Raw genomic sequence first — 25,160 nt, forward strand, 5'->3', positions numbered from 1 at the left:
CACCCTGCACATACACATGGCTTAAGAATCACCATACTTTAAAGTTCCACTGGATTTGCAGCTTGATGGGCCAGCTTTGAGAGCTCATGGGTGTCCGTTATGTTGCAGTGACACCTACTGGGTACTACAGAGCACTGTGCTCTCCAACACTGTGTAGAAAAAGCCACTGCCCAGTCTCTGCTCTGTAGAAAAAATTCACAAACGTAGTAAGTTTAGGATCATCTCGTCTACTCGGTTCTATGGCTTACTTTTTCTTAGAGGTTATTTTAAAAGCTTAATTTTTGATGTGCTTTCCAAACATTTCACAAGACAAATTCTGATTAAAATCTAAGAAAATTAAAGACAGGAAAAGTGAAGAATAAAAGCAGTAGCTGGTATCTCAATAGTATTTTCAAATCTAAAAATACTAACAAAGCAATGACTATACTTCATTTAAATAGCCATGAAAAACTTTCTTTACATTTCCTGCTTGAACAGGGACAGTTTGATTATTCTTTTTTTTTTTAAACCCTTAACTTCTGTGTATTGGCTCCAAGGCAGAAGAGTGTTAAGGGTGGGCAATGGGGGCCAAGTGACCTGCCCAGGGTCACACAACTGGGAAGAGTCTGAGGCCGGATTTGAACCTAGGACCTCCCGTCTCTAGGCCTGACTCTCAATCTACTGAGCTACCCACCTGCCCCAGTTTGATTATTCTTAATTGCCATGAAGTATTAGAAAATCCAAAGCTGACTCAATTGTAATGTGGTCCAGCTCCCAGGTCTGGCCCCTGTAGGACACTTTTCTCGGGAAGCCTTCTGAGCACCCCTAGGAGGTAGAGGGCACATCTCTTTTCAAATTCTCTGCTTCCCGGATTTGTAACTTTTCCCCTTTCCCATCCATTGCAGAAAAATACAGTAGGATTCCATGCCGAACCACTTCACTGCATTATTAGGAATTTTCTTCAGAATTAAAGAGTTTCTTTCAAGTTGGCTCTGTTCCACTTGTCTTAGAATTTGGCTGGCTCCCTCTCTGGTCCTGGTCTAGTCCTGGTCCTCTCGGTTCCCATCCTTTCTTACTATCACCCCCTCCAGCCAAAGGTCTATCTCTTGGTCAGTCAATTCACCAGTACTGCTTGCTATGGTCCAGACACTATGCTAATCACTGGAGATACAAAGGAAAAGCCAAACCAGTCTCTGTCCTCATGGAACCTCCATTCTAATGGGAGAAAAAACAAGAACATTAGAAGGGACATAAAGGAGACACACAGCTATATGGAGGATAACCTTAGAGGAGAAGGCACCAGCATCTGAGAACAGGAAAGGGCCCCCAGAAGAAGAAGCCAGGGATTCCTGGAGGCAGGAGTTAGGAGGGAGAGCATTCCAGGAATGAAAGGCAGCCATCGCAGATGGGAGCTGGAGTTCTCTCTGTGAGTGACAAGGGTACAGCACAGCCGGAGTGTAGACTACAAGGAAAATATAGGAAAGACAGGAAAGACCACCCTGGGAAGAGTTCTAAATGTCCATCAAAGGTGTTGGTATTTGATTTAGGGGTAATGGGGAGCCACTGGTGTTTACTGGGCTAGGGCATGATGAAATCAAACCAACACCTTAGAAAAATCATCTCAGAAGCTGCATAGGGAGAGACTTGAGGCAAAGACCAATAAAAGGCTAATGTTCAAAGGAGAGATGAGGAGGGCCTGACCCCAAGTAGTGGCTGTGGAAGCAGAGGGAAGTTGTGAAAGATGTAGAAGAAGAAAAGACAAGATTTGGCAATGGATTAGAAATTTGGGGTGAGCCTGAGAGAGGAAACAAAAAGGAGATGAAGCTGAGAAGCTGTGTGACCCAAAAGACAGCGGTGCTCTCAATACCAAGGGGGAATTTGGGAAAGGAATGAGTTTTGGGGGAAAATAATAATTTCTGTTTTTAATATGCCTAATTTGAAATGCCAATGGGACAACTAGCTCAAGGCAGTTGGTGATGTGGTAATGGAGCTCAAGAGGGAGACATGGGTTAGACAGACAGATGTAGGAAACATCCGCATAGAATGCAAAATAGTAGAAGAGAAGTGAGAAAGGCCTCGGATAGAGCTTTGGGGGACACCCACAGTGGAGAGTGTGATATGAAAGATGATCTAGCAAACAAGACTGAGCAGTAGTCAGACAGGTGGAAGGAGAACCAAGGGAGAACAGTCATGAAAACCCAAAGAGGAGACACAGTATGCAGGAGAAGGCAGGCAAGGGTCAAATGCTGCAGAGAGATCAAGAAGGTCAAGTTGTTTAAACTGTCTGAGCCTGGCTTCTGGACCCACAAAACAAGGAGAAAAATAACTAGAATATCTATAGTTCAGGACTATTGTGAGAATCAAATCAGGTCATTTTCATTAGCCTTCACAAATATGAAGGCATTTTAGAAGCTTTAGTGCTCTTTTCACAGCCATGTTATTAACTCCCATTTATCAAGCTCCTCTGCCCCAACACCTTTCCCTTCCTTCTGTGTCCACTGTGCCCTAGTCGGCTCTCTTAAGGCTCTCATCTCAACGGATGTATCCACAAGTCTCCCAAATTTCAGTTCCACCACTTAACTATTAATTCACGACTAACCTCAGACCATAGGTGAGTCTCTCTGCAATTGCAGGGTTCAGGCTAACTGATGGCTAAGGAACTCCAAAATCTCCTAAGTAGACTCAAAAGGATACGCTACAAATTTAAATAAAAGAGGAATCCCAAAGACATTCTGAGTCCTGGCAGACTTCCCAGAATAGCAAGCTAACTTCTTGAAGGGGTGCACACTACTCAACTGGCTATGTAAGTCTCATTGTGCTTGTTTTTAAACAAAAGCAGTCATTACTTTATATTCATATAAGCATATTTCATGAAAAAAGACCCACAGAGAGAGAGTGCTAGAGAGATGTCTAAGTGGCTCTGGACACATTTGGTGTCTGGAATGTGTAGCCACCTATCAAGTGCAACCTAGACCATAAAAACCTCCATTATTTCACAGACGGAGGTGTCAAACATGCAGCACACAACATTCCCAAGCGTGGATGAAACCAAATTAAAATTTAATTGGGAAACAGTTAACAAAATTTTTAAAAATGCAATACCACATAGACAATGTCAATATGTAGTTTTCCAAGGCAATACAAACCCTGTAGGGTTCCTTATATCTGGCTTAGCTGCCCACTTCTATTTGAGTTAGACAATACTGTCACTGACCATATATGACTTTGTATGGAACTGCAAACCCAACAGGTATTCAGTATTTACCAGCTGACTAAGGGACAGGTTATGGTATTCTATGTCTGTATTCACCAATTCTATGAAGCTTTCAAAACATGTCTTCATCCAAACAGTGTTTCTCAAAAAAGTTTTTTTTTTTAAAAAGGGTATTTTAGAACATGATTTCTGTCATGACAGACTTGCCCTTCTTGGAAAGAACCGGAATAAGGGAGTAAAAAGCATCCCAGCTCCTAAGCAGCAGATTTTCAGGGCATGGGGTTACCTTGCTCCTCCGCCTCCTCCAAGTCTTCTTTGTTGGCCAACAGGATCTCTTCCCGCTGGTCAGTCAGGAGGTCAGCGAGATGGTTGATAATCTCTGCTCTCTGAAGAGAAGAGCAGCAGTTCAAGAGTTGGAAACAAAAGCAAAGTATCTTAAGCAAAACAAAGAAGGTGCTACTCCCATTACCAACATCTAAGATTCTCTACTCCTAACGCAACATTCTGACAGTTTTTGGCAACAACCCCCTACTGTCATTTATTTTTTCTTCCCACTTTCTCATTTCTTACTTCTCAATTCTTCTTCCCTTCTTTCTTTTCGTTTCTTCCCCTACTTTTCTTATTCAATATTTATTGAGCAAGTGCAACAAAATGGAGGCTGCACAAATCACACACAGGCTGTCCCTAAGTCTGGAACCTACACAACCAGCATAATAAAAATTAAAAAATAATAAAACACATTTCATTAAAAGGCCAGCTGGTGCTCTATCCACTAGACTATCCCTCTCCATAACAACAGCCAGTGCTTATGCCAAGATTTAAAGTTGGTAAAGTATTTTATATAAGTTCTCATTTGTCCTCACAATAACTCTGTAAAGTGAGGGTTATCATTAGCCCCAATTTAAACATGAGAAAACAGAGGCTCAGAGAGTTAATAGTAAAGAGCTGAGGTGAGTCAGGCCCAGGTCTTCCTGACCTCAAGCCAAGACGCTAGCTATAGAATCCTTTTTTCTCTCACACATATTATCAATAATAACAAAAAACTGGTTTTTAAATGTTAGATCTGGCTTCCAGATTTTGATTTGTACTATTCTCATTTAATAGAAGAGAAAAGATAAAAATCCTCCCCCTTGTTAACAGAGAAACTATTTTGTATGTCCAAATGAGAACTTTAAAACATCTGGCAGAGGGAAGACAGAATCTTCTTTTGCTTTCTCCTACTTCCATTTCTTCTCCAAATTCTCCTTTCCTTCCCCAGACTACAGTGTTTCTCTTGAGTGACTGAAATACACTGAACTCCCAAGACTTTATCTGACAGTCTCCCAGAAGGCAACCAAGTCTTTCCCATTTGACCTCCTCACTGGCCCTAATCCCATCCTGTCACACTGTGCCAGCTTCAGGCAGACTGTACTGTGATGGGGCAGTCTCTGGGCACCATCTTCCCTGGCACTTAGTAGGCCATTAAAAAACATCCCCTGCTTGGCTGACTGATCTTGGTGGAAGCCCGATACATTTTCTGTTGGGCTAAGATAAACACTTTTCTACATTGTCTACAGTGACACCACAAGTAAATATCAAAGCTAAGCAGAGTACCCTAGTTTCCTAATTCCCCCATATTTGTTCATCCGAAAAATCTTAATGTCTCAGTGATTGAAATGATGCTATGCTTCTATCTTTAAAGAAAAAAATGCAAGAACAGCTGAGGAAAAATAAAAAAGATATGGACTCAAGGCAAAACCAAGAAAGGGAAAGGGCCTTGAAATGTAATTTCATTGGCAGAGGTAACATCCATATAAGGAAATTCCTTCTACCAATGCAGGACGGCATCTCCTCTGTTACTTGCAGTCTTTAATGAGTTATCTGTAGCATTGAGAGGTTAAGTGACTTGTCCAGGGTCACACAGTCCATACGTGTTAAGAGGCAGGACTTGAACCCAGGTCTTCATGGCTCTGAAGCCAGCCCAATATCATCTCCTATGCTCTGCTGGCCCTCCTGGGACATTAAGTGGGGAAAGGCAAACCAAAATCTAAACTGTTTTAATTGGAAACAGTAAAATAGCATTAAGGATAAATGTGGAGTAAGTGCCAACTGGAAAGGTTAGGCTAGTTCATATTTCTCTAAAAGCAATGCTAAAAAACCAACTCACCTTCTCTGGTTCCAAAGTGGCCAAAGTCCTTCCTCCAGATCGAGCCATCTCTCCCTGTTGTTCAACAGTAGGACCTGCAAACAAATTTGAAAGAAATAGTCATCTCTGGGCCAGCACTCTTTCCAGCGGTCTTAATATGCAGTTAGAAGAACAGCTTATGGGTTTTTTTCCCCATTTGGTATCCTGGGATCAATCTAATCTACCTTTTGGGAAAAAGAAATAACAGATGAACTTGATGATTTAAATAAACTCTGATATGAACTTCCAGGACTTAAATGCATGATTTGTATAATTTGTGCCTCCTTTATATTTTATTTTGACTTAATTTCCAAAAAAATCTGTATTTACCTAGGAAATCATTTTCTGAAAACAAATTTTTATATCCTTCTAACAGTAACCTGGGAAGAACAGGAAATACTATTGAATGGGAGCAGAAGAAGGAGCTATGCAGGACTGTTGACATTTAGTGAGCTGGCAGCAAAATGTGCAGACAAAAAAACTGACTACAGAATCTAACTCTGCCAGCAGTTTTTAGAAACTGACTATAGACTGATTAACTTTTTAAAAAATCAAGGAAATCCATCTACTCTCCCCAAGGAACATGTGAGACTTCAAATTCTTCTTTTCTGGACTCATGTCCATTCAAGTGAATGTCATCTATTCATTCACAAACTAAGTGATCTCACAAATTTCCACTTACCTGCAGGTTTCACTTCTGAAAAGAAAGTGCCAACTTTTTTCCCCTCTACAACATCTGTAATGACATGGCCTGAGACCTTAGGATGGCTTCCATTAGCAATCACAACAGACGTTCCACCCTGGAGAGCCCAAAGGGCAGCCTTCACCTAATAAAAGAAAATATCTAGATAACAGGCCCAGAACTTGTCAGGGTTCAGCCAGCTAACCAAGCACTGACTGTCCTAGGTGCTGTGGAAATACAGAAGGGGTCCTTATTTAAAGAATTCACCACCTGGGAGTCAGACATAAACTCCTGGAAATTTATGCACAATATTGTGAAAAAGACAACAATAATGACAAAAAATACGTAAGCAAATAAAAATTAATGTGGTACAAATCATAGGGTGGACTATAAGCTGAGCTGAGGAAAAGTTTTCCCAGGTAGGATATGAAGGTGGGTTCATGATTCTCAATTTATGAATCAGTTACTTTATTGCCCAGAAAGGCAGGAAGAGATCTTGTTGTGAAGAGCTTGAAATGACAAATAGGGAGGTTGATATTTGATCATAAAGGTAATAAAGAGCCACTAGAACTTACTGAATTGGAGGAGGTGATGTGGCTACATCACACTTTAGAGAGAACCATTTTGGTAGCTGCACAGAGGACAGTCTGGAAGGGAGAGTGTTTTGAGAGTGGGAGACTTGGGTGGACAACTATGATGATAATCCAGGTGACAAGTGATGAGGTGATGTAAGTGGACAAAGAGGATAGACATGAAAGATGTGGAGATAGAAATAATGAGAACTGGCTAGTGACTAGATAATAGCAAGCTGACACTGAGGTTATTAGTGTGAGCTGACCTGAACAGTTACAGGAAAGTTCAGAAGAGATTAAATTAGTGGAAAAAGAAAATAAGTTTTATCATGGACAAGAGTCTGGGAAGCCTACGATGGGACGTTGAGTCAAAAATGTCCAAAAGGGAGCTGGTGCTGTAGGACTTGGGAGAAAAACCAGGGCCACATATACAGAATTGGGAATTATGCACACAGAGAGAAATAAGGAATCCAAGGGAGATGATATGGTCAAGTGACAGTATACCAAGAGAGAGGGCCCAGAAGAGACCCTTAAAATATGCCCCATTAGATGTAGACTCTAAACAATCACCCTAATGCAAATATCAATAATATGGAAATAGGTCTTGATCAATGACACATGTAAAACTCAGTGGAATTGCTCACTGGCTATGGGAGGGGGGTGAGAAAGAACATGATACATGTAACTATGGAAAATTTTCTTAATTAAAAATTTTCATATAAATTAGTGTATGTGATATGAATTATTATCTAGCAAAAGAGACTGAGAAGGAACTGTCAGGTAAGAGGGGAACCTGAAAAAAGAAGAATCACAAAAACCTGGAAAGCAGAGAATTTCCCAAAGAAAGTCAAGAAGACTAAAAAAAGGCCATTCTATTTGACAATTAGCTGAACTTCGGCAACTTGGGAGGAAGCAGGGAGGCTGGAACTAATACTGCAGAAGTTTTAGAAGTAGCAATAAGCTACAGCAGTTAATAAAAATACTTTTGAATATATCATTTACTTGATAGAATTATCCAATGATTTTTAGATCTCATATGGAAAATGGACTAGAGAGACAGTTTCTGTTTTCTGGATAAAATGTGCAAATCCTAAAATACCATTAATTGTAATGATCATCTCATTAACATAATGAAGTTACTTATCTTGCTATGAAAAATAACACATGATGAAAACTCTGGGAGTTCTCTGTCTCTAAGATTCTTAAGAGGAGAGCTGAAGGATTCTATGGAAAACTTTAAGACATTAGATATTTTAAAGTGCTTTAATAATTGAGTGCTTTATAATTGAACAATAGCCAATTCTCTTCCTACCTTGGCCTCCATGCCACCCAGTCCCACTCTAGACTTGGTTCCAAATGTCACAGACTGCTGGTCTCCAGGGTAAAATATATCAATGAGTTTGGAATCATCTGATCCTGGCGGTCTGTCAAAAAGACCTGAAATGAAATGTAAAGTCTCTTAATGCTATATTTTATACAAGAGAGATAGTAAAACAGTACACAAAGCAATGCAATCTCATTGAAAGCTTTCCTATTGACCTCTTAACCAAGACATACAACTCCAGCAATGGTGGGAGAACAGGAAAATTGGTTCTTTGAAGTCCACCCAATTTAAAAAACAGAATCAATTTATCCATTAGAATATCATCAGGGTAAATCTTATGAAGCAGATTAGTTTAATAAACAAAGATTGTTTTAAAAACCCACATTTCAGCTTTCCAACATCACAAAGCAAACTAACTGTTGTCACTACCCCTGAACAGGTAGATGATAGTAAAGGACCTTGAAGAGTCCTACGTTATTATTATTACATCATACCAAGCAGGGTAAAACAGTAACATGCAACCATTAAGTCACTAAAATCTTCACAGTTACTCACCAAAATAGCCAAAAGACCAATTTCCCTAACTTCATCAGCAAAGCAAGACTTTTATATAAAAAGTGTGTCTAATTAAAACTTATTCATGGCCAACACCAGAATTTAAGACTCTTGATACACAATTTAATGTTTAGGTATTATCATCATGCTATTTATACTCCTTTTTATAAAGCTGCAGGGTAGATAATTCTCATCAAAAGTTTTCTTAGGTATTATTCTGATTTTCTACACTCACATACTTTCCTTTAATCATTGCTCTAAGCTTCCTTAGTAAAATGCATATGATGAAACTCTAGGATGTCCCATAGAAAGGACCTTATAAAGCAGTGAATATATATTAATAAAGTGGATTATTAATATATAATACACATGTATAATATATATAATATAATAATATATATCAATAATATAACAAAGTGAATAGAGTACTGGACCTGGAGTCAGGAGACCTGGGTTCAAATGTGACCTCATAACTTACCAGTTGTGTGATCTTGGGCAAGTCACTTACCCACTGTTTGCCTCAGTTTCCTCATATGTAAAAGTGAGAATAGTAATAATATCTATTTACTAGGCTTACTGTGAGGATCAAATGAGATAATTAAGTGTAAAACACTTATTAGCACAGTGCCTGGCACATAGCAGGTACTATATGAACAAAGGTGATACTTAATAAACACTTGAATGATAAAAAAGGTAAGAGAACTACCTCAGCACAAGTGTTAATGCCTCAGGGTTTGACCTTGATAGCTTAAAGAAAACATTAACCTGGTTTGAAAATCTAGAGACCAATTCAGACTATTAATGGCTGGACAAATTTATCTCCTAGAATCAGATGTCACCTTGCCATTCATTCTCTATTCCTCACACATTTTATCAACTAGCTCCTCAGTTTATTCTTTAATCTTTATCAAATGCAGTGTCTTAACATGATACTTTCCATAATAGTGTTCAATAAATATGTGTTGACTGACTCACTGAAATTCATTCTTTTTGGTGCCACTTCAAACTCACCAGAGTTGAGAAACCATCATGAAATGCATGTGCTCTAAGGAAAAATGGCCTCCAAATTCATCTTGGTTAAAGGGATATTATCTCTGGCCATCACCAGGGAAGAGAGGTAGTAATCAATTCTGCTCTTCCCTGTCTCTTCTAATGAGAGGGCTCAGAAGTCTCTAATGGGCTGTATTTGCCAAGGACAGCTCTCTCCCTCTCCAGGGTGACATTACTCAGTTCTGAGTCATGGGGGTGGGAGAGAGGAACGGTCAGGAGTGAGCTCAGGGCACCAACCACTGAGCACAGACCGTGGCTCTGAGTCCAGTGGGAGAGCAGAGACTCAAGTCTGGCTTCAGTCCAGCACATGAGCCTAAAGTGGAATTAACAGAGCAGGAGACCAAGACTGAAGAGGAGGCAGCAGTTCAGCCTAGAGAACCTCTCAGTCCAGTACTAATTTACTGAAACTTAATCATACATAAGCCAGCAGACCCCAACCTGGGTAAGGAACTTGCAGGCTTCTACCAGAAGGGTGAGGGATAAACTCTCCCTTGTTAATACCAAGACCTGCAGGCCCTCCAGACTGAGCTATGAAAGCAGCAAAAGAATGTAAAAGTATAGAAACATAGGCCAAAGATCAGCCACCCTTCCCCTGCAGAAGTACACAGAATCTGGCACTAATAGAAAGTCCAAAGTCAAGAGGAGTTAAGTTAAGCTAGAGGAATGAACAAATAACAAATAACCCAACCATAAAGCATTATTACAGTGATAGGGAAGGTCAAGACATAAATTCAAAAGACAAAAAATGACTTGGAAACATTTAAAAGCAAAACCTCAACTAAAAATGCAGATTGGGCACAAGCTCCACAAGAATTCATAGAAAAGTTAAAGAGATTAAAAAAAAAAAAAAGATTTTAAAAACCAAATGAGAGCTATGGAAAAAGTAATGAAAGAGAACTAACAGCTTGGAAAAGGAGGTGCAAAGAAACTCATTGAAGGAAACAACTTACTGAAAATTAGAATTGGTCAAATGGAAGATGATGACTCCAGGAGACTCCAGGAGACATCAAAAAACAATCAAAGACAAAAGGCTGAAAAAACAAAGATGAGAAATATCTCATAGGAAAAGCAACTGAACTGCAAAATAAATGAAGGAAAGAGAGTTTCAGAATCATTGGACTACCTGAAAGCCATGAACAACAACAACAAAAAGATCCTAGACATAACATTTCAAGAAATCTTATAAGAAAGCTGCCTAGATATTTTAGAAGAGAAAAAATAGACGCAAAAGAATCCACCAGTTACCTCCTGAAAGAAACCCCAAAATGGAAACTCCTAGGAATGTTATGGCCAAATCTAGAACTCCCAGGTAAATGAAAAAAAATACTGCAAATAGCCAGAAACAAAAAATTCAAGTACCATGGGGTTACAGTTAATATAACAGAAGATTTATCAGGCACCACTACAATGTAAAAAACAAAGGCCTTGAAATAGGATATTCCGAGAGCAAAAGACCAAGTCTATAACTAAGAATCACCTGCCCATCAAAACTGAGCATAACCTGGCAAAAAAAAAATAAATAAATTTTAGAGGAATCTAGTAGTAGAGTTGATAGAGCATCAGGCCTGGAGTCAGGAGTACTCAGGTTCAAATCTGGTCTCAGACACTTCCTAGCTGTGTGATCTTGAGTAAGTCACTTAACCCCAACTGCCTAACCCTTACCACTTCTCTATCTTAGAACCACTACTAAGACAGAAGGTAAGGGTTGAAAAAAACATGGCTACATCAACAAAAAAGCCGTAAATACAATCAATAATTTTATTAAAGATAATGACAAGGAAAACATACCAAAATTTGTGTGATGCCAAAAGTAGTATTTAGCAGAAATTTTATCTCTCTAAATATTATCATCAATAAGACAAAAGAGAGGAAATTGACATTGGACGGGCAATTTAAAAAACTAGAAAAGCAATAAATTAAAAACTCCTAATTAAACCCAGAAAGAACAACATTTGAAAGTGAAATATCATTAAATTAATATATAAAAGTAGGACCTGGGTTTTTAAATTTTTAAATTAACAAAATAGATAAGCTATTAGCTAATTTGATTTTAAAAACAAGAAAAATAAATAACTAGTATCAAAAATGGAAAAGAGAAATTCAAAGCCAGTGACGCAGAAATATAAGCAATTATTAGGAGTTTATTTCACCTAACTATAAGCCAATGAAATTGACAATCTAATGAAACACATGTACAAAAACATAAATTATCAAAGAAAAGAAAACAATAAGTAACCTTATTTTGGAAAAAGGAATCAAACAAGCTATAAATGTATTCCCAAAGGAAAAAAAAGTCAAGACTAGATGGATTTACAAGTGAATTGGACCAAACATTTAAAGAACAATAATTCCAGTTCTACATATAAACTGTTTGAAAATATGGGTAAAGAAGGGATCCTACCAAATTCCTTCTGACACAAATATGATTTTGACACCTAAACCAGGAAAAGTAAAAACAAGAGGAAGAAAACTATAAGCCAATTTATAAAATGAATATTGATGCAAAATTTTTAAATGAAATATCAACAAAGTGACTCCAGCAATATATGTTATGCTATGACCAGGCTGGATCTATAACAGGAATGTGGGGCTGGTTCAATAATAACAAACCTGATTTAAAAAAAATATGGTTTGCCTAGTTGTTTTGGGTTTTTTTTTACCCTTACCTTCTGTCTTTGAATCAATACTTCGAACTACTGGTTCTAAGGCAGAGCAGTAAGGGATACACAATGGGGGTTAAGTGACTTGCCCAGGGTCACACAGCTAGAAGTATCTAAGGCCAAATTTGAATTCAGGACTTTCTATCTCTAGGCCTGACTTTCTATCCAATAAGCCACCAAGCTGCACCGCCCCCCCCCCCATTCTCATTTATGTTTAAAACATTAGAAAGCATAGAAATAAATGGAGCTTTCCTTAAAAGAAGTAGTATATCTAAAACCAAGAGCAGGTATCATCTGTAATAGAGTTAAGCTAAAAAGTCTTTCCAACAAGATCAAGAGTGAAGCAGAGATGTCCATCACCACCATTACTAGAAAGTAGTTTACTAGAAATGCTGTTTAGAGCAATATGACAAGGAAAAGAAATTGAAGAAATAAGCATAGGCAAAGAGGAAACAAAATTATCACTTCTTCCAGACCATAGCCCTAGAGAGTGCAGCCAGATTAAAAAGTAATTGGATATGCTTAACAAAACAACACAGATAATGTTAATTTTTAGCTTCCTAAATCTACATATAGCCCTCAGAGATCTGTTTCTATTTGAATTTAAAACTAGGTTTGGAAAACCCTAGTCAACTAAAAAACTAACTGAAACAATTAACCCACACAAACCATCTGCATTTCTGCATATTACCCACAAAATCTAGTAGGAAGAGAAAAAAGAAATTCCATTAAAAATAACTGCAGACAGTAAAAAATACTTGGGAGTCCAGCTGCCAAGACACACATAAGCATTATGTGATCACAATTACAAAACACTCTTCACCTAAAGACATCTAATTACTGGAAAAATGTTCATTGCTATGGGTAGGCTGAGCCAATGTAATAAAAATGACAATGCTATTCCAAATTCATTTACTTATTCAGTGCTGTACCAATCAAACCACCAAAGAATTATTTCATATGGCTATAAAAAATAATAACAAAATTCATCTGTAGGAATAAAAGGTCAAGAATATCAATGAAAATTTAAAATGTGAAAAGAAGGGGCCTACCAACACCAGATCTCAAACCATGTTACAAAATTATAATCAACATGACAATCTGACACCAATGAGCACAGTAAATCTATTGGACAAAATCCAAAGATCTTAGAAATTGGGCAAAAACTCACTGTTCAACAAAAACTGTTGGGATAACTGGTAAATAATCTGGTAGAAACTAGGTATAGACTAACATCTCAGACAACCTCAAAATGGATACATGAGTTACACATAAAAGGTGGTATCGTAAGTGAATGAGTGGAACAATATAAGAAATTATCTCTTAGGTCCATGGCTAAGTAGAGTTCATGATTAAAGAGATTCACAGGATGTAAAATGGATAATTCTGATAAAAAATTAAAAAGTTTTTGCATAAACGCAACCAATGCAGTTAAGAAGAAAAGCAGGAAACTAGTAAGAATCTTTGCAGCAAATTTCTCTGATAAAGCTCTCATTTCTAAGATTTACAGGGAACCAAATTGGATTTATTGAGTTGCATTTTTCTGATTCAAGAAAAAGAGCCATTCCTCAAATGAAAGCTGTTCAAAAGATATGAACAAACAGTTTTCAGAGGAAGAAATTCAAGCCATCAAGATACTAAACATCAAATACTAAATAGTAATGGCAATGATGGACATCTTTGATTCACCCTTGATCTTCTTGGAAAGATTTCTAGTTTAATTCCATTACAGATAATACTTGCTCTTGGTTTTAGATATACTACTGATTTGAAGGAAAGCTCCATTTATTTCTATGCTTTTTACTGTTTTAAACATAAATGGGTTTCATATTTTGTTAAAGCATTTTATGCAACTATTAAAAATGCAAATGAAAACAACCCTGAGGGACTCATAAGATTGGTTAAGATAGCAGAAAATGAAAATGACAAATGCTAGAAGGGTTGGAGGAAAACAGGCACACTAATATATTGTTGGTGGAGCTGTGAAATGGTCCAATCATTGTGGAGAGCAATTTGGAAATGATGTCCTCAAAGCTATTTAACTGTGCATACCCTTTGACCCAGTGACACCACTATGAGGTGTCTACCCCAAAGACATCAAGAAAGAGGAAAAGGATCCATATGTTCAAAAATATTTATTTATAGCAGCTCTTTTTATAGTGGCAAAGGCCTGGAAAAGGAGGGGTACTTATCCATTGGGTAATGACTGAAGAAGTTACAGTATATAATGTGATGGAATACTATTGTGCTCTAAGAAATGATGAAGGAGATGATTTCAGAAAAACATAGGTGGCCTTGTATGAACTGAAAACAAAATAAAGTGAGCAGAACCAGAACAATTTATACAATAAAGAAGAGGGCAGTTGGGTGGCTCAGTGGATTGAGAGCCAGGCCTAGAGATGGGAGGTTCTGGGTTCAAATCTGGTCTCAGACACTTCCCAGCTGTATGACCCTGAGCAAGTCCCTTAACCCCCATTGCTTAGCCCTTACCACTCTTCTGCCTTGAAACCATACTCAATATTGATTCTAAGATGGAAGTAATAGTTTAAAAATTTTTTAAATAATAATAATAATAATAAATATATTTTATATACTTATATATAAAAATAAAATTTATATATAAAAATAATAATATTATAAAGATAACAAAGAATCTTTTTCAAAGCCTTTGTAACTCTAACCAACAGGACACATGAGGTAATATGTTACATAGAGAGTTGATGGACTCAGAGTACAGACTGAATTCAGAACTGAAAATAAAACTGACATTTCCTTTAAGAAGGGAGGGCAGAGCTAGAGCCATCTGAGAAGCAGGCAGACCAAATTCTAGGAAGACGATGAAAATGCAGAGAGGCACAGCCCTGTGTACGAGGTTCCAAAACCAGGAAGGAAATCTAGACGGTCCTCGGAGGGTTTAGATGCGGTCACAAGTGAAGGGAAAATACCATCACGTACCTTCTACATCGGAAAGGAGAATCAAGAGATCAGTTTTCATTTCCACAGCCAGACGGGCAGCCAAGCTGTCATTATCTTTAACACTAATGACCTAGAATTCAGATAAAACGTCATGAATCGACCACACTGTCTAAGAAGGGAGCTAGATAAGCAGTAAGCTGTGCCCAAATAGCAAACAAACAAGAAAAGCCAAAGTCCTCTCAGCATAAGCGACACAGCTTTCTTTGCCCGTTCTTCCTGTTTGCGCTCTGTGCCTCAGTTTCCTCCTCTGTAAAGCGAGGGGCTGGACTAGGCGACTTCAGGTCTCCTCCCAACGCCCAGACCCGGGCCCTCGCGTTCCCCTCTGCTGCCCCGGGTGAGGAGCTGGGCGCCCCACCCCCCCTCGCCCCGAGCGCGCACCGCTCCACGCTCCCCAAATGCCTCTGATCTACTTCTCTGAGGCATCCCCTCCCGACACTCTGGTCTGCTTCCTGGCCTTGGCGTGATTAGTAGAGCAGCAGAGGCAGGCGTTAGTGGCTCCAACAGGCTCCTCCCACGGAATACTTTACCCACATTTACCCCCTGCAAGTCACTATTGGGCTCAGCTGGGGGGACAACGGCATCGTTTGTGTTGACAATCGGAACAATGTTCATTCGTAGGAGCTCACTGAGTGTCTCGTTGAGGTTCCGGCGCTTCTGCTCATCGTGAAAATCTAAGTTGGTCACTAAAATCTAAGAACAAACAAATAAGAAACGTCAGTGAGCGAGAACCAGAGAACCCCTCGGCCGAGGACGCGTGGAAGAGCCTACAGCCATCCCCTGGCCGGGAGGGAGGATGCCTCCGAGTGGCAGGGATGGGACCGCCCAGGGGAAGGGACAGGCTTTAACCTCTTCTGGCATCAAGGACCTCGGTGAGAGTCTGGCGAAGTCCGGCGACCCCTCCCCTGAACGTCATTAAATGCAAAAAATAAAATCCACGGGATCAGAAGGAAACCCCGTTTACTAAAACAGAATGATCCAAACGTCTTTGAAAACAGGCTCGGAGTCCTGGAGAAGAGGTGAGGAACGTGCTGGAGCGCAGAGCCCAAGGCCGCTCTGGGGAGTTAAACACACATGACCAATCATCAAAGGATTGGAACTCCCTGAAACAACAATTGGATCCAGCCTTGAGATTTGCAGAATACACATAAGGGAGAGCAGGGAAAGAGCAGCCCTGGGGACACTGACTGAGCACCCCCTTTACCCCTCTGACTCCTTACACCATCTCATTCTGCTGAAAACTGTCCTAGACGTTAGTGCTGCTGCCAGAGCTCCCTCCCATGTCTCCCCTCTCTAGTCCATCCTCCGTACACATAAATAGATGTAGTGCAACAAGTGAGGAGCTGGGAGAACCCTGAAGTCCTGGACAATCTGGTCACAAGACCTGCCTCTTCTACACACTGGCTGTATGATCCTGGGCAAGGCCTCAGAGAACACCTAAAACTATAAGATGCCAGCAAATGTCCATTCCTATTGTAGAAGAAGCCTCTTCCATGGATAGTCTCCATACTAACTAAATAAGAAATCTGGTTCCACTCCTTTCCTCCCAAATGGAGAAACTATCTGTGCAACATATATTATATTCTTTTTTTTAATAATATTTTTTCCTAATTGCATATCAAAACAATGTTTAACATGCTTTTTTTTTAAATATTGAGTTCCAAATTCTCTCCCTCCTTCCCCTCCATGAGTTGGTATAAACAATCTGATATAGATTTCATACATCAATTATATTAAACATTTTTATATATTAACTATTTTGTAGAAGAAAATGTGAACCAAAAAAGTGAAAAAATAAGTATCAGCGTTTTTAGGAAAATGAAGGCAGATAAGTATATAATTTCTTTGCAAATTTTACCAAGTACTATATTTATCTCAGCTATTATTATTATTATTTATTTTTTCTGCTATCTAAATAAAATGCTTCTTGCCATTATTTCATAAAATGACGAGTGGGAAAATGTTACATATAGAGTAGAGGGGTAGTGGGAGATCTAATATCTATCACAATCCATTTCATGGATTTCATCTTCCCATAAATGGCAGCAAAGCTATCCCTGAGGCTTGACTGATCCAGGGGCTGAAGTTCGAGAAATGAAAGGACAAATGTGTTGATGGTAATGGAGAGTATAGAAAAGAGTCAAGTTGGTAACAAAAAAGCTCTCAAGAGAAGGAAGGAAGAAAAGTTTGAAAAAAGACCTCAAAAGTTCTCTCAGTAAAAAGTTCTACAAGTCACAGAGCCACAACCCTGACTGTGGAGACAGGAAAGTGAGCCCCAACAGAGAAGTGGGTAAGCTTAAATGAATAAATCTGAGTGCAGCAGATGGCCTAGATTCCCCCAAGGAAAAAAAAAAAAATGAGACTTATCAGGCCTATTTAGTTCTTTGACAGGGTCACACAATTTACTTAAGATTCTGAAAGCTACTGACAAAGGCCTTTTGTAAAGGACAATTAGAGAAAATCTGAGGCCACAGGACAAAAGTTAAAGTTCATTTGGAGATAAGAACTTGAGTAAGTAGCAGGAGAAAGAAACCCAGCAACTGGTGTGTACAGTGAATGAGATAAAACACCTGCATAATGACGATTCAGTTAAAGTGCCAAGATATCGAATATTTTGATGAGTTTTCAATGAACAAGGGAGACAAATTTAAAAAGAGATAAAGGCAAAGCCAAAAAAAAAGACAGACACAGAAAAATCAGAAATACAGAGAGGGAAAGTGATCTAAAAAAAGGGAGAGAAGACGCAGATACAAAAAGTCAGTGATTATGGGTGATTTCATAGATTTTTGTGGCCAATATACTCTATGTTCACTGAGACTGTGGGCATCAGAAAAGTTGTCATTGCCCTTTGAAATACTCATGGGCTTTTCAGCAACTTAAAATACCTTTTGTGGCTCCTCACTGCCGAAAAGATAAACTAGAAACTCCTCAACCTGCCATTCCAGTGACCCCGACACCTGGATCTGGTCTATCTTTCTAGTGTTAGTTCATGCACGCCAAGCTGAACACTGACTGAACAGGTCTACTAGTCACATCCTGATCTTCTCTGGCCCTCTCTCGAATGCCTGTGTTTGTGGGCACCATCTCCCAACTCAGAATCAAACTTTGTCCTCATCCTGAGGTGCTGAAACCCTTCCCTGCCTTCAAGGACCAGTGGTGGTGATGCCTCGTCCAGAAGGCTTTCATGATCCTTCTTTCCTTTGTCTCTGCCCTTCAGTGCTGGCTGTTCCTGGGCACTTTGGTGGGACATATCTATATTTATATATATTTATACACACTTGTTTGTGTTTCTGTATCCTGACCTCACTAAACTGTAAGCTTTCTAAGGAGAAGGAATATAGCCTTTTAAAATCTTCCTATTTTCACCACCTAGCACATAGAAGGCACTTAATAAATACTTATGTGAATCCGTGAGTTCTGCAATAAAAATCAACTTATCTATTTTTATTAACAAAGAGTTTCTGAGCTACAAGAGATCTCAGCAGTCCTCTAGACTACTTATAAAAAATAAAAGCAGAATCTTCTTAAAGGTATGAACCAGCACACGTGCAGGAATAACACCAGACATGTTGGGGAACAAGAAAAGTGGGATGAATGGGAAACTACCTGGTTTCAGTCTGGGCTCCTGCCTGCACTGGGGACACTGGATGAGACTTTCTGGGTGTACTAGCATAGGGCCAGGCACACAGTGGGTGCTTAATAAAGGCCTGTCCCTCCTACCGTGAGCTACGGCATACACAGAGCTGCTGAAGATGAACTTCTGGACTTGTTCGATGGATGTGACAGGCCTGCCTAGGAGGAGCTCTTACCTGAGCAACGCAGATGCTGTACTGGGAAAACATGGCCTCGTACAGGGCCATCAGCCCGCTCTGCCCGGCCGCTGCGCAGGCCCGCGCCTCTAAGACGGGAATCGCCTGCAGCAGATCCATAAGACACGTCATTAGGAAGGACAAGAGGAGGACTGTGAGCATCCTGAAGGGAGCTCAGGGACCCACCATCTCTTTGAGCTGGTTCTGCCCTGTATGGAGGGCTTGCCGCACACTCTGGGACAGGAGGATTTCCTGGCGCAGCCGCTGCTTCCCGAAGGCGACCGCCCCGCTGGTGACCAGCATCATCTCTCGGCCTTGGGTCTGGAGCACCGACACCTGCCAGAGAGAGGAGAAATGAGGCCCGGAGTGCCCTCCATGGTCATGAAGTTGCTGGACTAGGGGATCTCTAAGGTCCCTTTCCAGCTCTGGGATACAATTATTCAGTCATCAGCTCTAAAACAGGGACCCAAAGGCACACTGCAAAAGCTGGTCCCAAGCCTTTTCCCATACTTAATCTTGATTTCAGGAACGAGAGCATTTGTCAGTCTACACTACTTTTAAAAAATATTCTGACAATTATATTTCAATTTAATTGATTTCCTTTGTAATCCTATACATTTTGTTTTATGCATTTAAGAAAACTTATTCTGAGATAGGGTCCACAGGCCATTCCAGACTGCAAAAGACATTTCTGACATGAAAAGCTAAGAATTCCTGGTTTGTAATCTCATCTCAACTCATTTACTATGATGGGGAAGCCTCTGCTCAGGCTCTCCTCAGGAGACATAAGGGTTTGAATTCTGCCTCTGAGATTTTCTAGCTGTGGGTAAGTCACCTAACTTCAATCTGTAAAATAGGAGTAATGCCTATAGGATTTCTCTCTGAGGATTGTTTGGGGGACTGAAAAAAGAGGATGCATGTAAAGTACTTTGCAAACTTTAAAGCACTATGAAAGTACCAGATACTGTTATAGTCTGTCTAACTTTAATTCCCATTGCTCCCCAGTAAAAACCATCCTGCCTCTGCCAAGCCAACTTCTCCTCTGTCCCAAGTCAGCATCCTTGCTAATTCTGTCCCCCAGCCTGAAAAGCTATCCCTCCACTTGCCCTGGCCAAGTCTTCCTTGTCCTTTGAGATCTGACTCAAGCTCTCTTTTCTCCATGAGGCCACCTCTGACAAGTCCAGTAGAGGTTCATTACTCCACACCTCCCAGATTTGGGTTTCTTAGAGCACTTACTGCTTGGCTCAGCTGATTTGTATTTAATCATATACTGTCCTACAATACTTAAATGTTTTAGAGGGATGGTCCAAGTCACAGCTCTGTCATTTACTAGTTTTGTAACCATAAAGTCATTTAAATTCTTTGGAACTTAGAGACACCCACTGTCAAATGGAGATAGTAATGGGGCTGTGAGGATGAAACAAAATGTCTCTGAAGACACTCCATAAACCTTAAAGTCCTCTCTTCCCAATAGCTCTCTAAGCTGGGATCAGATTTCTTTTATCTACCTGCTTACTGCCCCCACTCATATACACAAAGAATGTAGCACAGAGCTGACAGCATGATGGGAGTTCAATCAATCCTTATAGAACTGAATCCAACAGAGGCAGCATGGTATGGTAGCCAAAGAGCTGCCTTCCAAGACCAGAAGACCTGGAACACACACTGGCACAAGACTTAACCCTGCAGAGTTCTAAGCAAGTCTCTAAATCTTTTAAGTTGCAGAGAAGGTAACAACCTGCATTGGTAGGAGTTTCCTCAATTAGTGAATCACAGGTCCTGATCGCTAAACATTTATTATGTACCTGGAGTGTACAGTCCTCTGGCTAGATAGATAATGGGTGAAACACAAAGCTTAAAGAAAATACGGTTCCTGACCTCACAGAGCCTGCGGTCTGGCAGGGAACAGGAAAAATAAAGACAAGTACTTATGAGACAAAACAAATGGATACAAAGTGCACAGGAGAAGTAGAAAAGAATTCTCATGCTAAATCTAAGAAGGAAAAGGTCTTTACCAACTGATCTGAGGGGAGGAAATTCAGAGAAACTCAAAAAAGAGGCAACTTCGGAGATTGAAAGAATGGGTAGGAATTCGAAATGGACAATTTTAGTGAACTGGAAATTATCAAACACCTTTGTGTGAATTAACTATTTAGAAGACTCCAATCCTGGGGAGATTCACCATAATAAACAGGCACCACAGAGCCATGTGTCTTGATTTACCAGTGGTAGTCAAGGGATATGACATGTAGGGACTGAAGAGAAACCCTGACCAGTTAGAAAATCCTAGGGGAGGGTTAAGATTGGGCTTAAAAAGCCAAGGTGTGAAGCAGGCTCACTCTCTGCCATTTTGGGGGCTTGTAATGTCCTGGTACTTATCTATGTAAGCCATCCCTGCAAGCAAAGTGAGGACACTTGGCTGGGAATGAGAGAACTGGCTCTCTTGGGCTCCGGTCCCTTCCTGAACTCAAGCCCATTCCTTGGCTGGCCTTAATTTGTCTGGCCTGACCATGTATTTGGCTGGGCCCATGGGGAATCTAGGACCTGATAAAACAGAAGTAACTTGGCTGGAGACTTTGAGTTAGATAGGCTGGAAACCTTATTTCTCTTTCTTTTTGCTAATAAATACTTAAAATTTTAGTATAAAATCTCCAATATGAATTTTTATTCATGACAGCTTTAAGAAGCAAACTTGACCAGATTAATGCATAAAGATAATGTCTGGTAGCACAAAGATACTTTGGAGGTAGGAAGACCTATGTAGAAGCTACTGCAATTTTTATACAAGGAACAGAGGTTATCATTAAAAAAAAAAAAAAACGGGCCATTTTAATTACATAAATGTCAGCTTCCTTCCCTATCTTCAGCTCACTGGAAACAAAGGCCTAGATTAAGATTTTTCTCAAGAAAAAGTACATGGGTGGGGGGCAGCTGGGTAGCTCAGTGAATTGAGAGTCAGGCCTAGAGATGGGAGGTCCTGGGTTCAAATCTGACCTCAGATACTTCTTAGCTGTGTGACCCTGGGCAAGTCATTTAACCCCCATTGCCTAGCCCTTACCACTCTTCTGCCCTGGAGCCAATACACAGTATTGACTTCAAGACTGAAGGTAAGGGTTTTAAAAAAAAGAAAAGAAAAGAAAAGAAAAAGTATGTGGCCTCCTAGAACAAAAAGCATGGGTCAGAAACATGGTGGATGCCCTTTACCTGATGGTAGCTAGGAAGACAAAAGAATGAAACTATGAGAAAGATACAAAGGAAACATTTTGGGAACTATACAGTTTGAAAGCTGAAAAACCTGAGGTCACAGCAAGGATGCTTGCAGAGATGAGAAAGTTAATTTGACAATACTGGGATAATACATCAAGCAAATATCAAGTTCATTCAGTCAACTTACTATTCAGAGAAAAGGAGAAAGACCTCGGGAGTTTATAAGCTGAGAAGTCAGTAAACCACAAAGATTATCAGAAAGAATAATCAAGTCTGAAGAGAGAGATGCAGCAGTTAGGCAGAGTCAAGAACAGGGCTGTGGTCATTAGTTTGGCCTTCATTTTTGAAGAGGACCAATGATATATCTTGACCAGCAAATGAAGAGAATAAGGGAGGCAGAATTGCCCAAAGTCAGTCTCATCCCCTTCTCCATAGTCAATAAAGTCTACTGACAAGACGAAAGTCTAGATGCTGGTAATGACTCAGGATGCAATGGATGACTCTGGCATAGTTGATGCCTGACCAAGCTCTAAGCATTCCATACTGCATGCTTCCGCTGCCTTCATGACCATTGGAATGAATTACTCTAATTCATCCATTCCATTGGGGGAAGTCTTCACATGGTTGAGGTAGACACCTTCCTAACTCGTTGATGGGTTTGAGGCCTGTCACTGACCCTCACCTGATCTGGCCCATCTGCCAAGATGATTTTACTGGTGTCTGGCAATTGTTAACATTTCTTGGAAGGACAAATGAGAGTTGGGTGAAAGGTAAAATCCAAAAATGGTGGATGAGCAGCCCTCAAAAGGGCTCAGCAAGCCTTTATACCAGATGTCCTAGCTCTCCCTAAATGCTCTGTAAACCCTTGCAGGGATGAGGTAAACCTTGATAACTAAAGGCATACCTAATTGGTGACAAATTATGATCACTTGCAAAAAAAGAATAAATCTTTACATAAAATTTAACAGATTATGTATCAACAAAATCAATGCAGCTTGAATAATAAGAGATGCTATTAATGGAAGTGAAAGAATTTTCACATCAAATATCTCTAATATCCAAGAAATATAGAGAATTGATATAAATATATAAGAAGAAAAGCATGCCTCAATTGGAACAAATAGGCAAATTGGTATAAAGAGGCAGTTTTCAAAGGAAGAAACAGAAGCTATCAGTAACTATATGAAAGAATGTTCTAAATCATTAATAAAAGAAATGCAAATTTGAAATTTCAAGTTTCACTTCACAAAAGGGTGGTAAAGATGACAAAAGAAGAAAACAGTAAATACTTGGAGAGGTTGTGGGAAGACAGGTACATTAATACACTGTTGGTAGAGCTATGCATTAGAGTTAAAATTCCAGGAGGAACTAGAATTATACTAAAAGTCACTAACTACACATACTCTTTGTTCCAGTAAGAGTACTAACGGGCATATACCCAAAGCTGAAGATGTAGGGACAAGTCAAGGAAAGGAAAGCAGGAGGAAGGAAAGAAGTAAGGAAAGTGGGTGTACGTCAAATGGGTAATGACTAAACCAATGTGACAAGTAAATACAATGGGATATTATACACACAAAAAAATAAAAATATGAAAAATTCTGACAAACCTTGGACAATTTATATGAAATTATAAAAATCAAAACCTTTTATAAACTGAAAAAGTAAATTTTTTAAAAGTACACAGAACCAAGAAGGCAATTTATACAATAGCCACAATAATATAAAGGAAAACAATGAAAAATATCAGAAGTCTTATTAATATGATAACCAATCTTGATGTAAGAAAGCCAATGGCAAAATATACCTTCTCTCCACACAAAGGTCAGACACAGACAATATGTTGATGTGCCTTAACTACACTTGTTTGATACACAGTAGAATTCTATAGGGGGGGGATATTATTGATAATAAATAATATTGATGTTTAAACAGGTTTCAAGAAAACAGTTTTTAAAAGCTAATGAGATAGCTCATACAATGTGGCAACAACAAAGGCCTACAACAGGTTGGTAGCAGTAGGAATAGATATTGTTCACATCAATTTCCATTTTCATATTCTGTCACTGTGATCTACACTGATGAAGGGACTGTCTAGATTTGCTGAAATCATTCAAATGTGAATTAGGAAGTGTTTTTGTTAAGTTGGTCTTTTTCATCTTAACAGTTATAATTACAGGACAATATTTTAAGTCAATGAGGACACAAAATTTCCAAGTTTTTGTGTGGGGAGGTGTTGGTAATCACCTGCTCAACAATAGATGCCAGTCGCCCCAGTGCCAGACCACATTCATCCCCTCGTGTCACCACAGCACTTCCAAGTTTCACTGCAATCCTCTTGGCATGCTTTAGCTCACTTCGGTGGGCAAAGGGCTTGCCACGTGTACGACTGAGGGGCACTGTGATGAAAGGAATGTTGCTCCAAGAACGAGAAAATTTAAATCTGAAGGCTGGTTGCTGGATGAGACAATCTGGAGATCAGGGGAAAATAATATCCTTAACAAACAAAGAGCCCCTCAACAAAATACAAGTCCCCCATAAGCAACTACTCCTTGCTGTTAAAAATGGTGGCTTACACCAATCCAGTATCACTATTTAAACAACTTTGTTATCATAGTTGTTGACATTACTGAACTGCCACAATATGTTTTTCGTATTATTAATGGACATGAGTTCAGGCTTATGGGAGCATAAATTCAAGACATTATAAAAATATACAGCACACAGAACATAAAAGGATCACACAATTACATAGAGACAGCATAGAAAGGGTCTTTGTCTTATTCATCACGTGTCACAACACCTTATGCACGATATGTATCAAATAAATATTTGCTGAATTAAGAAAATCTTGGTCAGTCCATCTGAAACTTTTCTCCCTGTCACAATGACCCATGGACACTAAACTCAGAGCTAAAACCAGGGAAAATAAGGGGTTCTTCTGAAAGAAAAAGTGGTCTTGTTGGACTCCAAT

General features: G+C 39.5%; 1 protein-coding gene across 3 annotated transcripts in view; it reads right to left on the bottom strand.

Annotated features, from left to right (window-relative positions):
* ALDH18A1 (aldehyde dehydrogenase 18 family member A1) overlaps nt 1–24,510 on the bottom strand; it is a 36,031-nt gene extending 11,521 nt beyond the window's left edge. The window contains exons 1-9 of one of the 3 annotated variants that reach the window (XM_044665728.1): nt 24,434–24,510; nt 19,169–19,318; nt 18,983–19,087; nt 15,714–15,866; nt 15,156–15,246; nt 7,924–8,048; nt 6,040–6,184; nt 5,340–5,413; nt 3,480–3,579 (exon numbers count right to left, since the gene is read on the bottom strand). In XM_044665728.1, the coding sequence (XP_044521663.1) occupies nt 3,480–3,579; nt 5,340–5,413; nt 6,040–6,184; nt 7,924–8,048; nt 15,156–15,246; nt 15,714–15,866; nt 18,983–19,087; nt 19,169–19,288 (913 nt within the window). In that variant the 5' untranslated portion in view covers nt 19,289–19,318; nt 24,434–24,510. Of the gene's footprint in view, nt 1–3,479; nt 3,580–5,339; nt 5,414–6,039; nt 6,185–7,923; nt 8,049–15,155; nt 15,247–15,707; nt 15,867–18,982; nt 19,088–19,168; nt 19,319–24,433 lie in introns of all 3 variants that reach the window. The other 2 variants (XM_044665726.1, XM_044665729.1) reach the window with 2 other exon arrangements.
* Nucleotides 24,511–25,160: the final 650 nt, after the last annotated feature.

The sequence above is a fragment of the Gracilinanus agilis genome, chromosome 2 (genome assembly GCF_016433145.1).
Source record: "Gracilinanus agilis isolate LMUSP501 chromosome 2, AgileGrace, whole genome shotgun sequence".
NCBI classification, from domain to species: Eukaryota; Metazoa; Chordata; class Mammalia; order Didelphimorphia; family Didelphidae; genus Gracilinanus; species Gracilinanus agilis.